The following is a 15,350-nucleotide window of genomic DNA, read 5'->3' on the forward strand; positions in this document are numbered from 1 at the left end:
TTATTGTTCCTGGGGAGGCTTATTAGCCTGTCACTGAAGATGTAAGAAAAATCCATCTTCCCTTTTGGAATATGATGAGCCTTTGTCACCCACAATGCAATTAATGTTAAAAATAGAAAGAATGGTTATGATATGATTATAATTAGACAGAGATGAGCTATTGTCCAAGTAACAGGAACTGATCCAGCAGGCCAGAGATGACCTACACAGAACCATCAGTTTGCTGATTGCCATTTCTCTCTGAGTTTGATGAAATATTCATGCCTTTGCTCTCCTCTCTGCAAGCACTATTGATTTCTTGTATAAACGCTGCTATATTTAGTCTAGACAAATGGAATGTGGATTGCTGCTGAATAAATTGGATGAAAGACTGGGATCTTGCCTGCCGCTTTCTCTCAGTCTTGGGCAATTATTTATAATCAAGAGCAGTTTTTGTAAGTTGAGGGTGATTTTTCACAATTTAGTGATTAGTCTCTGAACAAAGGCAAGCAGTTAGACACAATCATTTCTGTTGGGATAGCAGGTTAAGAAGTCAAATTACCCTTTGAGTCTTAGACTAGCTGTATCAGAGAGTTTTGGGACTCTTTTCTCCTTATCTTTTTTGTTTTCTTTTTGTGGGGGTGTGGGGGATTGATGATTATAGTTTACAGATAGTAAGAATGCTAGCAAGAAAAGATCCCAGGTCTCTTGAAAGTTTACATTTTGCGTTCATAGGGTTAAATATGTTTATTGAGATGTCCATGTAAATACTGAGGCGTTATTTTGGCCTTTTCAGTTTAGAAATGAAGTATATCATTAACAGCCATTGCTTTTGATTGGAATAATGCCACCTACATAAATTAATACTCAAAATCTCATGTTACTCCAGAGCCTTAATTGACAGTTCTACATTGGACAGTGTGACCAAAGATCTTACAAGCCCTCATTCTCACTTAGTTTAAAACTTGTCAAAGTTAATATTTTTCCTTTTGAAAATATCATGTTTTAGAAGATATTGTCCACCAAACTATGGTTTATTAATAAATCATTTTCCCATTTTCATTAAAATGACATATTAGTACCATTACTGCAAACTCTTCCAATCTGTACGTTGAAAAATCACCAGTGTTGTCAACCAAGATTGATAACAGGTTGCCCATATACCAGTGCACAGTCATGCCTCTTCACACAAACCTCTATGTACACACAGTTCACATGGTAAGCAAGATATTAATATTTCATTTAGTGTTTGAAGCCTTAATTTCTACAAACAATTTCTGTTAGCCTTTCTTGACTTGCTGAAAATAGCTCTTAAGTTCACGTGGAATATTAACTTCATAGTTTCCACTGGCAATCTGCAAATTTAAGTTACTCAGGGTAGGAGTCAGCGTATTAGATGCAATTGTAAAAATATGAAAAAATAGAAAGGGAGAAATTACTCATATTTCCACCTAAAATACAACTTTCTTTTGTTCTCTATCTCACCAGTCTTAGCTAGTAGAATTCAGAGACTAATACCATTAAATCTCCAATAGAATATACGCTCAATGAAGGCTAGAATTTTTTTGTCTTTTTGTTTTACTAATAAACCCAAACATGTAGAATCAACTTGGGAATTTAAGGTTCTCAATAAATGTATACTGACCAAGTTAAATTATAGTTAAAGAGTTATCATAGGGTATATGTCACTTTTATTATTGTTCTTTCACTTAATGTTGTAACAGCATTTTTCCTGTTCCCATAAACATTATTTTTAATGATTGGTATCTTCCCTGGTGGCTCAGACGGTAAAAGCATCTACCTAAAATGCCGGAGACCCAGGTTTGATCCCTGGGTCGGGAAGATCCCCTGGAGAAGAAAATGGCAACCCACTCCAGTACTCTTGCCTGGAAAATCTCATGGACAGAGAAGCCTGGTAGGCTACAATCCATAGGGTCACAAAGAGTCGGACACAACTGAGCGACTTCACTTTCACTATTCCATGAAACATGTGACATATTTTACTAGACATCTCCTTGTAGTTGGTGATTTCAGTTAAAATAATAATACTTTAGTTAACAATATGACATTGAACTGTTTCTTCCTGTGTTAGTTTTATTTCCTTAAGATATATTCCAAGAGTTGGCAAACCTGAATCAAAATGGAGAAATATTTAATTCTTCTTGCTACCTATCACCAAATTGTGATATCACATATCACTTTTACAGAAGTTTTAAACTGATTGGCAGTGCCACTTGCAATATACAATTGTCTGCTTGGTCATGTGTTTGCCCTGTGGTACATACATGTATGCATATATGTGAATCACATATATGTTCCCTTGTCTATGGAATTCTCCAGACAAGAATACTGGAGTGAGTATCCCTTCCCTTCTCCAGGGGAATATGATACTTAATAATTAGAAAATGATGCTTTATTTTGATTTAAAATTTGCATTTCTTTACTTTAGTGAAGGTAGATTTTTTTATTTGTTTAGCTATATTTGTTTTCTTGCCTTAAATATTTTCTAGAAGTTTTAGTGTTTTTATTTTCTAATATTTAATAGAAATCATTCGCAATTTTATTTTCATATTTATTCCTAATATTTTTGCTTGGTTATTCTCACAGTGTTCATGATTTATTCTAATACACAGCAAATTCCACTTTTACATAATTTAAAAAAGCATTTATTGAGAAGTATGCTGTATGTTGTCAGTCTTTGAATTATCTTACTTAATCCTTTTAACAACTCTGTGTTGTTACTGTTAATGGTAATTATCTCCATTTTACATGTGAGGAAACTGAGACCCAGAGAATTTAAATAACACACTTAAGATAACACAGTTACCCAGAAGGTAACACATCCTTTTATATGTTATGGGAACAGGCATTTAGATTTAAAGCTGAGTTTGAAAATTGGCAACCTGTATGTCAAGGTCCATTTACAGAAGCATGTTTTTCCAGTTCCCATAAGTTAAAAAATTTTTCCAAGTATTTAATTGAAAATTAGGTGACTTCTGTCTACACTGGGTCTGTATTTGCTTTCTACTCACCATTTCCCACATTTTAGAATGCAGATTTGTACTTTTTCTTTGCTAGGTTCCATAGCCCTACAAATACATTATTTTATAAGCTTTACTTCTTTATTTTATAAGCTTTACTTCTTAAGGAATGTATCTTCTGATTACAAACAAAAATGTTTGTAAGTGTACAAATTTGTTTGTGTTAGAAGTTTTCTAATATCACATGACATCTTTTACTCAATAGTGTTGCATTTTTTGTCTTAAGTCAACTTGAATTTGATCAGTGGTCCAGTAGAATAAATGTTATAAACGAACAACTTTGATACCCCTGAATCTTTGGAGTCATCTCTTTGAAAAAGAGAAATGTGAAAGATTTCATGTCAAAGTACAAAGTGCTAGCTGAAAATCAGCATTTGATCAAATCTATTATACAGAAGACTTTTTATCATCCTAGTAAAAAAACAGAACTAAATTTATTGGTGCATTGAAAGAAATCTAGTAGGGTATAGTGTCTTTCCCTTCTAATTTGTTTCCAAATCAGTGTGCTAATCTTCTGTCCTCTGTCACCCCCCTCCTTTTTTTTTTGGTTTCTCCAGTCGATGTGAAGTCAGAAGTTCCTGTGGGCCTGGAGCCCATCTCGCCTTTAGACCTAAGGACAGACCTCAGGATGATGATGCCCGTGGTGGACCCTGTTGTCCGTGAGAAGCAACTGCAGCAGGAGTTACTCCTCATCCAGCAACAGCAGCAGATCCAGAAGCAGCTTTTGATCGCAGAGTTTCAGAAGCAGCATGAGAACTTGACACGGCAGCACCAGGCTCAGCTTCAGGAGCACATCAAGGTAGCAAGCGTTTCTTTGTCTCTGACTGTTGACTCTGGGAGTCTGCGCCATAACATGGGCATAAGAGGGAGCAGAGGGGGGTGTTTCATCCTGAAAAGATATGGATTCATGGCTGGGAGGAAACTGGGGTTGTACTAGTGAAAACCTAGGGTAAGTAAAAGGAATCCTGGCAAAAATCCTGCTTTGCTTCTTGGAGAGGGGCCTCTACAACTCCTTTATCTGTTAGTTTATAGCATCAGTGTCTGAGAATAGTAACTTCTTACCCTTTTTAAGATTCTCTTCTACATGATTTTGTCCATTTGCCACATCTACTCTCCATCAAGAAGAACCGTGAGCCTGAGGAGACACATTTTATGTGTCTAAAGAATCTACATATACTATTTACCAGAGAGGATAAATGAATCACTTTATGTGAAGAGAGAGCCTTTACTTTTAATTTTTTTTTATTTTTGTCTTTGGTCTGTAAGTAGATGTCCTGGATAAGCCCTAATCTTCCTTATGGAAAAAACTTCATAATGTATACATTCAAAATAATAAAATAATGAAAAGCTGGATAGAATTTTATATATATATATATATATATATATATATGTAAAGAAACTGGTACAGATGTTTTCAGTGTTTTTATTTAAGTCTAATAGATTAGATAAGAATTTATTGAAAGAATTTTGGGAGTAGTTGATAATTTGAGACCCAAGTTGTTTAATTAAGTTATTCTAAGGGAATTATGTCCATATCCCAGAATTTTTTGTGATTGACTATTTTAAGATCATTCTAGATGTGTTTGTATCTATTTAGTCTCTTGTATCATCCAAGATAAGTATTCAGTTTTATTTGTAAATGTCTTTCAACTTCTTGACGAAGATATTTAAAACAAAGCTAATTTGGTCCGACTTAGTAGATGCTTACTTTGAATTTATTATGACAGTAATATAAAGCAGCAAATATTTATAATAAAGTTTTTTATGTCCAGCTCCTTCAAAAAAATGACTTAACTATGTTAATATATTATTATAATAAGGTAATGTGATATTATTTCATATTTTATTATATTGTATTATAGGCACTTGATCTTTTACTAACTTACATATCAAGTACAAACACATTTACATGGTGTTAATATATATAATTAATCTACGTTAGTATTATAAACTTTTACCATACTGATTATTATAGTGTCTGAGAAGGTTAAGATGCTTTTTCTTCCCTATGTTCTTTGTTTCGTATTTCCTTAGTCAGCAGGAAATTTTATCTTATTTTTCAAAACAAGCTCTTTGATATCTGATATAAAGGGTAATATTTTTTTTCCTTTAACTAAAATAACTTTATTAAAAGAACTCCTCCAATTATTGATCTGTAAGATACCCTAAAAATAAGAATGAGGATTTTAAGTCCCATATGGAATCATGGCTATATTTTGCAGTGTAGGGAACCTTCATTTAGTTTATAGATATGGGTTTTTTTTTAATGATTCTTAAACATTATTTCAGTTAGACCTTTGAAACAGTAATAGTAACAGTGATGTCTAGATTCATTTCTTCAATCATTCCAGACATCTTAAGATGGCAGTGATGAATGAGTAAAATTTACATTCTTCACCATACTTTAGGGTTTACATAACTATCTGGTTCATTGTGCCATGTTATGCAAGCCATGTTGCCCTGAATATCAGACAATACTAATAAGTTATAGCTTCATATGCATCTCTTCATTTATGTTTGATGCCTGTTATAGTTGTAAAGATCAATATTAAGAATTTAAAGTAGTTTGGTTTTACTCAAAAGTTAATAGTAGCAAGTAGGTAATTGTTACTTTGCCCCCAAACAAAGTAGTATAAGGTTTACTGACATCTGGAAAATATTGGAAAAGGGGGGAGAAAAATGATTCTGAGATAGCTAAATGGAAAACTTAGTTTTTGGAATGATTTTCTAGAGTAATAAGTTGCTTTTTCAGGAACTAAAGACATGCTTAAAATTTCATTTTAAGTTTAAAAAGTGTTTTTGCTTTAATTTCTTTTTAACTTTACTGTTTTGTATTATATATTATAAGGCTAAAAGTTGATGCTTTTAATATTTATTTAGGTTGTTTTTTTTTTTAATAAGAAAGACACAGCATGATGCTTTAATTATTTATATTAGTGTTTTGAATCTTTGGCTTTTATAATCAACATCTGTTGAATTAGATGCTATTGTCCCATTTTTCCACCTAGTAATCTGAGGCTCAGAGAAATACTGTAACTTGCCCAGGGCCACATAGCTAGTAAATGGGTGCTTCAAGATTTGTAATCTTGTCTTGTCTGCCTCCAAAGCTGCTTCTTCATTCTGCCTCTGTGTTGGACTAGAACATCTGAAATCGGAGGAGTGAATTTTTTTTAAACCTCATTCCTGCAGTCCTCAGCAATGAATAGTAGCTGTGGAAATTAAATTCTGTGCTTTTCTAGATGCCTAAGAGAGATTGATATTCATTTCCTTTTGGGCTTTGGGTGGCACACTAAATCAATTTGACCAACCCCAATATCTGTATAGAACTAACATTTAAGGCAAAGTTTAAGCAGAATTATGAAATTTTTTGTTAGAAAAGAGAATTATTATTATTAAGAGACTAGTAGAGCACATCCAAAATGCCGGAGATTGTAATATGGAAGGAAACCAGAAATGCTTCTAACCATGTCCTGGGACGAGAGAAGCTATTATGTTTGACGTGCCGAGTTGGCTTCCTGTTGCTCCACAATAATTCTTACACCATTCCACATAACTTTTTTTCTATTACTTTTCAATGTAAAGTTCAGAGTTTTAGACACCTATCTCATATAAACAGCAAATTATACTAACTTCATTAATATCAAAACAAAATTAATATTGGTCAAACTTGTAACCTAAATTTCATATGCATTTTGAACATAATGCATGAGGGAGATTATTTCTCTGTCTTATATCTGAGGAACCCGTGCTCTGAGTAGCTTAGTAAGTTGTCTAGATCTTGTATCTAATAATGTCAGAGCCTAGTAGAACTCAGTCTTGAGTTATTCCTCAGTGGACACATTTACGATTATTCCTCGATGTCTGTTTCACAGTCTGAGAAAACTGACAACTCAAATGGTTTTTAAGAATGCTTTATATTCATGTTGTACATTATTTAGAAGTGAATTCAAGGGATTCAAACAGCCAAACAGTAGTGCATCAAAGTGTAGTCTTGGGGAAGTGATTTCTTCTTGACCAGTCTGTAACTGAGGAGTTTTGTGTGCTGAGTGAACTAATTAATTAGACTTTGCTATTTTGAGAAAATAGCTTGTGGTAGGTTTAGGGATTGTATTCATCTATTGAAAACCTTCTTTGTAAGGTTTTGAAACTTTTAGCCTTCATTTTATTTCAGATGTATTTTCCCCAAATTAATTCATATCTCACTATTCTACTCAGTTTGATTTATGTTCATACTGTCTCTTAGGATAAGAAGTTAAGATTTCAGTTGTTTACGTTGTGAGGGACTTGGTAAAACAGACTTCTGGGAAATTCCTGGCTTTCTTCGCTGTATCATGTATTTCATATGCACAAAGAAAAGTCACTCAAGGAACTGAAGATCTGAGTGAATTTGGTAATATTCTGACAGGACGGCATAGGTAATGAAGCTACCTAAAAACTTGCTTGTTAATGACAGTGAAACAATTAATGGCATTAGTTGCTTGTCTTTAGATTTCAATAATATACGAAAAAAAAGGGGTAAAATGTAAAGCAAATAGAAGTAAGTTCCAAAAGCTCATAACATTTCGATTTTGGTCATTGATGACTATGAAGCCTAAAAAAATTGCACACTCTCATGTCTTTCTCTTCTCGCAAGTTGCAACAGGAACTTCTAGCCATTAAACAGCAGCAAGAACTGCTAGAAAAGGAGCAGAAACTGGAGCAGCAGAGGCAAGAACAGGAAGTAGAGAGGCATCGCAGAGAACAGCAGCTTCCTCCTCTCAGAGGCAAAGATAGAGGACGAGAAAGTAAGAGGCACCAGGGTAAAAGATGGATCTCTTCCCTCATCTTTAGCTGATTGTCATTCAGAAAGGAGCCTGATAAAGAGTGGAATTAAACTTGTCAAAATTGTCTGTGTTTAAGTAAAAGAATAAATTATGGGCCCAAATGTAAAGCTTTGACATTCACATATCAGCTCTCTGCATTCAGTCTACAGGCATCTTTGGAAGTAAACTTAACCTTGTTTGGCAAAGATGATAATATCTTTTATTTTGCACCTTAAAAATAACATTATGCTAAGGCAATATAGCTATGGCATTGTGTTTAATAATAAACTTACTTCCACATTACTCCACCTTCTTCCCATTCAAGTAGTGATTACTTTTTAATAAGTCAAGCCTTTTCTCATTTACTTTTTAAGTACCCAGACTTTGGAAAGATTTAAGGTAGAACTTGTGTTAAAAAAAAAACAAAAACAACTATCCACAAGAGGGAGACAGATCCAAATAATTCCCCTGCATGAGGTCAGTTCAAAATCAGGTCGTAGCAAGGTTTAAAATGTGATGACTTGAAATGAAATTGTCAGCATTATTTATTTGTTCAATGCTCAAAAGAGTTTTTTTTTTTTAAAGTTAGTTTTTGAAAACTAGAAATTCAGAAGAGTTCATTTTAATGTGTTTAATCACTTAAATGGTCCCCCCAGATTCCTGACTTTTAAAAAACAGTGCTTCGTTCCTCAGCAATATTTTTTAAAGCTTAGGAAAAAACTACTATTAATTCTGGGAATCCCCTCTCTGTAAAAGCAATTAAATCATTGGAGGTCTTTTGAAAATTGGCAGTTGAAGCAGTAGTTATGAAACATTACTATGTCATTTTCTAAAGCCTGTTTAGACTCTCGTTTTTTCTTTTAATAGGAAAACTCATATGCTGTGACCAGTAATATTCCAGAGGCAGGAAAGGACAGAACCCCAAATCACCATCTGTTTCTGTGTGTGTGTGTGTTTCAGGGGCAGTGGCAAGTACAGAAGTAAAGCAGAAGCTTCAAGAATTCCTGTTGAGTAAATCAGCAACAAAAGACACTCCAACTAATGGAAAAAATCATTCCGTGAGCCGCCATCCCAAGCTCTGGTACACGTATGTTCAGCGTTTGGCTTTCTTCATCCCCGGGGGTAAAGATTACAGGTTCTCAATTCAGCCGACCTGGGCACAGATCCCTGGCCTGCCAAGTTCTGAGCTATATGGCCGAGGGCAAGTTCCTTGAATTCTCTAATGCTTGGAATATTTCTCTGTAAAAAAGAGGATTTCTGGAAAGGCCCTATAAAATAATGTGGTAAAGTGTGTAACAGAGATTAGCTCTTAAATAAGTGTTAGCAAGTACCACCTTGAGGGCTAGAAAGTATTATACATGTTCTTTGCCGAATGGATAATTAATAAATGTAGGGTGGGGCATAGAAATTAATTCATATTTTGCATTTTTCTATTCTCAGATGGTAAATCTGATATCTTTACAATAATTTCTAAAGATCTGGCTGGTTGAGATTTTATTTTACTTGGCTTGATATAAGATGGAGATCTTAGTTATTTTTTAAAACTCCAGAAGATTTTTGACATAATTAAAAAAAGTAAAAAGGAAGACAAAGGAAGGAAGAGAAGGGAAGATAAGAAAAGTAGCTGACTGATACATCTAAGTTTCCAGTGACCAGTTTACCCCTGCCCACCCTGAAAAATGAGAGTAGATTTGTTTTTAACATATAAATTGACATGCAATACACTGTGGTATTACAGTTTTTTATGCAACCTTGTTTCTCCCAAGTCCAGTAAAGAGATATGATGCAGCACACAATTCTTTCTATAAAGTATGAGGGAGGTGGTATTTTTAAAAATCAGGAGAAAAACTTATAGGCAAAGCATATTTCAATATAGACTAATAGATTATACTTTCATCTCTCTCATATTTGTCTTCCCTGGTGGTTCAGACGGTAAAAGCGTCTGCCTACAATGCAGGAGACCTGGGTTTGATCCCTGGGTCAGGAAGATCCCCTGGAGAAGGCAATGGCAACTCACTCTAGTACTTTTGCCTGGAAAATCCCATGGATGGAGAAGCCTGGTAGGCTACAGTCCATGAGGTCGCAAAGAGTCGGACACGACTGAGTGACTTCACTTTCACCTCTCATATTTATAAAATATGTTTAGGATTTTATACTTACTTATTTTTAATTACTTGCATCATAAAGATAAGGGAATAAATGCTTGATTATTTGATACTCTGTTATCTTGACATTTCAAGCATGCCAGGAGTTCTATTTAAAGAGTTATTGTTTTTCTAATTCTGTCTTATAAATATCTTCCCATTTCTGCATCCAAAAACAAAAAGGTAAATAAGACAGATTCCAGAATGCTATATAAATAATTTATATAATTTTTATCATGATTGTCAATTGACTTGAAAAGCCAATCCCTGAAGAAAATTTCCACATGTTCAATCAACATCAAAAATATTGAAAAACAAATTTTGTTTTATTACCTAAAATTACATATATAATTTATAACTAATTCATATCCCTTCTAAGTTAAACCCTGTTTTAAGAAAAGATGATTCCTTTTTTTAAAAGTGGGAAGCAGCTACATGCAAACAACTTGTCAGCTGAAAATTCTTTAGCTGTTCCCTTGGGTATATTTGACATGGCTCTCCAATGTTACTTAGCAATCTTTTTTTTTTTTTGTACTGAACAGTAGGATCCAACTCCTGAACAGTAAGCCATAAGTCATTAATTTGTGAAATCTGAACTTAATACTTTTTTTGCCAATTGTGATCAGATGAAATATCCTCACACTAGTTAATTCTCGAGACTGTTGATTCAAAGAAATAATACTGGTAGAATCATCATGGTGGTGATACTATGTCCTATCTAATGTTTTCTTCATATATAATGATTATAGATGTTTATATTGGCTGTGTAGTCTATGTTCAGTCCTGAACTATTCTCCAGTGACACAACTGTATCTCTTTCACTTGTGTTAATGCGGGAAAGACAACACATTTTGAGAGTTCAGTTTTATACAAAGAAGAATGTGTCTCCAGTCTTTACCTTGGAACTGCTGTCGAAGTCAGGAAACCTGGGTCTCTTGGCATAGTACTCTCTCTATGTACTTTCGTGGACTACCTAGCAATTTTTTAAAAATGAAGTCCTTCTCTGTGTTTACTTTTACCTTGGTTGTTCTACATAGTTGACCAAAAAGGATTCAGATGATGGCTTTTCCATTAATATGGCTCTTAAAACACACATAATAATCTCAGATACCAAAACTCAAGCTGTTTGTAAATTCTTTCCTTTAATGAAGCGAACTTTTCTATGTGACCACATGACCAAACACACAGTGGGCATTCTTGGGCATCCTGCATCATTCTGTAACATACTGCTAAAGTGAACTTGGTTACATGAGTACATGAGGCTGTGGTTTGTACACACTAAAAAGGAAGAGCGTGAACACAGCTGAGATGCGTGTTGCAGCACATGCAATGGATTATTGCTGACCAGTGTGCAGTAAAAACTCCAGGACAAATGATGAGTCCTCTTTTTCTTTTGTAGGGCTGCCCACCACACGTCATTGGATCAAAGCTCTCCACCCCTGAGTGGAACGCCTCCGTCCTACAAATACACATTACCTGGAGCACAAGATGCAAAGGATGATTTCCCCCTTCGAAAAACTGGTAAGTCAGTTTCACAAGAAGACTTCACTTGCTCTTCCATAGCATTCCTGTAGCTTTATTTTGCCATATGTCTAGAGGAATGTCAAAGGATTTGTAATCATAGCTATTAGACTCTCTGACCTCTGCCCTCAGCAGAAGCAAATATGTACACATGCATACACACACACCCCTATTTCTGTTAATACATCAATTCATTCCATATATTATCAAAGTAACTTTTTGATTAATCGCATTTAGATTTTAGACAAATTATTTTCTTATTAGCAATGAAGAGGAGAATTAAATAAAATAGAAGCTTGATTTCTCAGAAAATTTAAATCTTCTCCATTAATGAGGACCTCTGTAGTTTCCTCCATTATCTGGATTTTTATTGAGCCTTACTCATTTACCAGAAAAATGGAAAGAATATTCTTCTTTTTCCTCACACTTTAAAAAACCTTAAATTGTAATTGTTTACTAAAACAGACAAGGCCAAGTCTTACCTTCTGAGTAAGTGACTTGCCTAATGTCTCACAGATTATAGGAGAAGTCATCGTGAAGCTTTGTAGTTAGTAATCTCGTGTGATTGTATTAAAATTTGCTTAGGGGAACTGGGATGATGAATCTGGAATAATTTGGAATTTAGTCAACAGCTCTATGGCTTTAATGTCTGTATTTGTTTTCCCATATTCCTTTTTAGCCCTCTGACATGTGCATATTTAATGTGTTATGTGCTCTATTCCTCTATAATAAATGTATTTAAACTTTAGCTAGGCATAAGCATAAATAGCATTTGTATACATGATATTGTAAATCTTTTGAGATTTTCTAAATATAGTTCTATAAAGAAAGTTTTAAATTAAAAAATATAACCAAAATTGATGTGAAAGATATTCAGAGCAGGTAGTTTGGTTCATTGTATTTTACTCAGATCTCCTTGAATAAGTATAGGTCTATGTAATTTGTACATAAAATCTACAGAACAAAAATGATTTTTAATAATTATATTCATTTTCCCAAGAAATTTTGAATAATTGAAATGAAAATAGATTGTAAAAACACATGCTGAAGCTGTTTTCTGTCATATAATTTACTTCCAGCATAATGAATATTTAAAAATAAAATCAAGCATTAGTAAGAATTTGGTCTATCGTCTAGCCCATATTGTACCAGACACTGGGGAAGGATGGCCAAGTATTGCAAAGCAGTTCGTGCCTTTTTATTTTAATAGACCAAAGGTTTTTGCGTTTCTACTGTAAGATACTAGATAGAGTAAAATACTTCAATAAAAGGAAATACAAAGGAAAGAATGTTTTATGTAATGCATGAGAATTTCACACTGTTATCTACCAATCAGATCACTTTTCATATAAATAAACTTCTCTGGGATAAAAGGAATAAAGCGAATAGTGAGCCTCCACATACTTCTAAAACATGGCATATAGTTTATGAAAATTGATCCGTAAAGGACATGGGTTTTAGAATGTGGGAACTTTGATCTGCAGCCTTGACATTTAGTTGCACCAATGGCATGTGTAGGAACTATTGACAGAGATTATGTGAATACTGCCCCAGGTCTCAGGGCAGTGACTGGTATTCAAGAACCTGAGGAGTCACTAAAAGGAAAGAAAACACAAGTCCCCTTATGGCAGGAGGTTACTGATGAGTGATACAGTTACATTCAGGGGGAAAGACGTCTACCCCGCTGTGCACATAGCCTTTGAATATATTCTTACCACTGGGAGATTGAAAACTGACTGCAGAACTGACACTGACTTTGAAAAGCAGTGGCATTTGGAGCCAGTAAGCAACCAGAAAGCACATTTGATCTTTGTCAATAAAGACGAGTACTAAAAACCCATTATTTGTGTCCCACTGTTCCCATGAGAACAATTTAGGACTTTTCCTCTGAAGACTGAGTAGGAATTTATTCTTGTAGAATTTCTCAACCTACAACAAAATTCAAAGAGAAATCCTGCTTATATGTTACAAAATTTTATTGCAGTCTGTACTCATCTTCTGTATCTCTTTATGTGATATGTAATAATAGTGGAAAGTTACAGCCCCCGTCTTTTCTAGTGATGTATTTTCTGTATTTGCCCAGTATTTTAAGTTTCTTCCCTTTATATCGAATATCTGTTATTTATGAAGTGTCAAGGCTGCTGACCTGCAAAACCAAACATTTCCAGCATTGTATCAATAAAGTTCTTGAAAAGCCATTAATACTTTTACATCTCTTTAGGGGTTTCAAAATATTCCTTAATTCAATTCCCATTGTCTGAAAAAAGTATGATATAATTAAATACAGATGTTTTCTACACATTATCTAAAATACTTAGAGATACCATTCATTAATTACAAATAAGCAGAACTCTTCCAACTTTTGTAAATATAATCTATTTGGTATATTTCCAGTTCACTGTGAGAAAGTTTAGATGTATATTTGCACTAAATAGAAAAGCACTGAAGTAGTGTAAAGTAATAGTTTTTACTTTAGCATTTGTCATATTTTAATGACTCAACAGTTATTACAAAAAAGTAAGCAATAAAGTATCATAATTAAACATATGTAATGATGGAGGAAACTGTTTAGGATAATTTTCACTTAAAGCTACATCATATTAAATGAAATCTGGAGAAGTGGCATTGATCATATAGTATATAAATACCAGGACAGCTGTAATAATCTCGCTTTTCTGTGGATGCCTTGTTATCACTCTCTGAGGTCTACTTGAATGTCATTGAATTCAGTCTTATATTTAAAAGAAGTTGTTAAGTGGATTCTATCTTTTTGATCTGCATATAATACTAAATGTTTTCATTTTCTTTTTAACCTACATTGGTGCTGAATTGCCAGTATGAGATAGCAAGATTGAAGGAACTAAAGCTGGAACCAGAGTAAGGAAAGTCCTAATGACCTTAAAATGAATCAAGTGGCCCCAGGGGTGTTCCCAAAGCAGTGAGCTAAATTCAGAACCTCTCCTGACCTCTTAGAACTCAGCCAGACTGGGGGAGCCTAGGAACAGTCAACTACAGAAGTCTCATTTGCCTGCAGAAATCTGACCTTTGTCATGCAAAGTGGACCTTTACTTCCTTCCCCTAAGGAGAATCATAGTTGCCCATACCTTTTGGGCTTTTTGGAAACCTCAGAATTCTGTGAATTGTTAGCTCTACTCAGGCCCGTTCCTATTTCAGTTTTCTTTGAAATACAGGAATTGAGAGTCTTTTGCTCTTTTCCTAACAATGAATGTCAAAGGCTTTCAAATGAAGTTGAGAATAAAATAATTGTTTTTAATTTTTATGTTTATTGCCCACACTTAAAGTAGCGCTTCCTTTTAGAATTACCCTCTGATGGCCTCTGTTCTATAACACAAGAATTTGTTGATTCTGAAATTTGTACTATTTTGCTAAACTTGAGGTTTTTTTTGGCTGCAAATTATATCATGTGGTAGTAGGTGATTTTTTTTTTTTTTTTTGCCAGTATAATACATTGCTGGACTGATAATAAAACATAAAATAGGGAAAGGAAGCTTCTGGGTCCAGCTACTTCTAAAATAGAACATATTTCCCACAGAGATACTACATATGCAGTGACTTTGAACTGACCTTCAAAACCATTTGAACTGGATTCTTTTCCAATGACTGTGTGCATATGTTTCATAAAATATTATGGTAAAAAATTCTAGAGGTTTTATGCTCCATTATATTATTGGGGTCTGACCCAATGAACTTTGCCTTACTTTGAATGTTACAGTCTTTCCATTTAATACTTCTGAACAAAGTGAGCTGGCTGGCTAGATTTAACCTCTTAAAGAGCACAAGCCATATAAAGCTAAAGCTTGGCTTGGGCTAGTAAGGCTGTTCCAGCCCCACTGAAGTATTCT

General features: G+C 34.2%; 1 protein-coding gene across 18 annotated transcripts in view; it reads left to right on the plus strand.

The window, feature by feature from the left end:
• Nucleotides 1–15,350, plus strand: part of HDAC9 (histone deacetylase 9) — a 788,642-nt gene that overhangs the window by 313,309 nt on the left and 459,983 nt on the right. For 9 of the 18 annotated variants that reach the window (XM_081537682.1, XM_081537690.1, XM_081537695.1 and 6 more), the window contains 4 exons: nucleotides 3,578–3,819; nucleotides 7,654–7,804; nucleotides 8,783–8,909; nucleotides 11,366–11,487. In XM_081537682.1, the coding sequence (XP_081393808.1) occupies nucleotides 3,578–3,819; nucleotides 7,654–7,804; nucleotides 8,783–8,909; nucleotides 11,366–11,487 (642 nt within the window). Of the gene's footprint in view, nucleotides 1–3,561; nucleotides 3,820–7,653; nucleotides 7,820–8,782; nucleotides 8,910–11,365; nucleotides 11,488–15,350 lie in introns of those variants that run through there. The other 9 variants (XM_081537684.1, XM_081537687.1, XM_081537686.1 and 6 more) reach the window with 5 other exon arrangements.

The sequence above is a fragment of the Giraffa tippelskirchi genome, chromosome 10 (assembly GCF_054371585.1).
Source record: "Giraffa tippelskirchi isolate mGirTip1 chromosome 10, T2T-mGirTip1v1.2.pri, whole genome shotgun sequence".
NCBI classification, from domain to species: domain Eukaryota; kingdom Metazoa; phylum Chordata; class Mammalia; order Artiodactyla; family Giraffidae; genus Giraffa; species Giraffa tippelskirchi.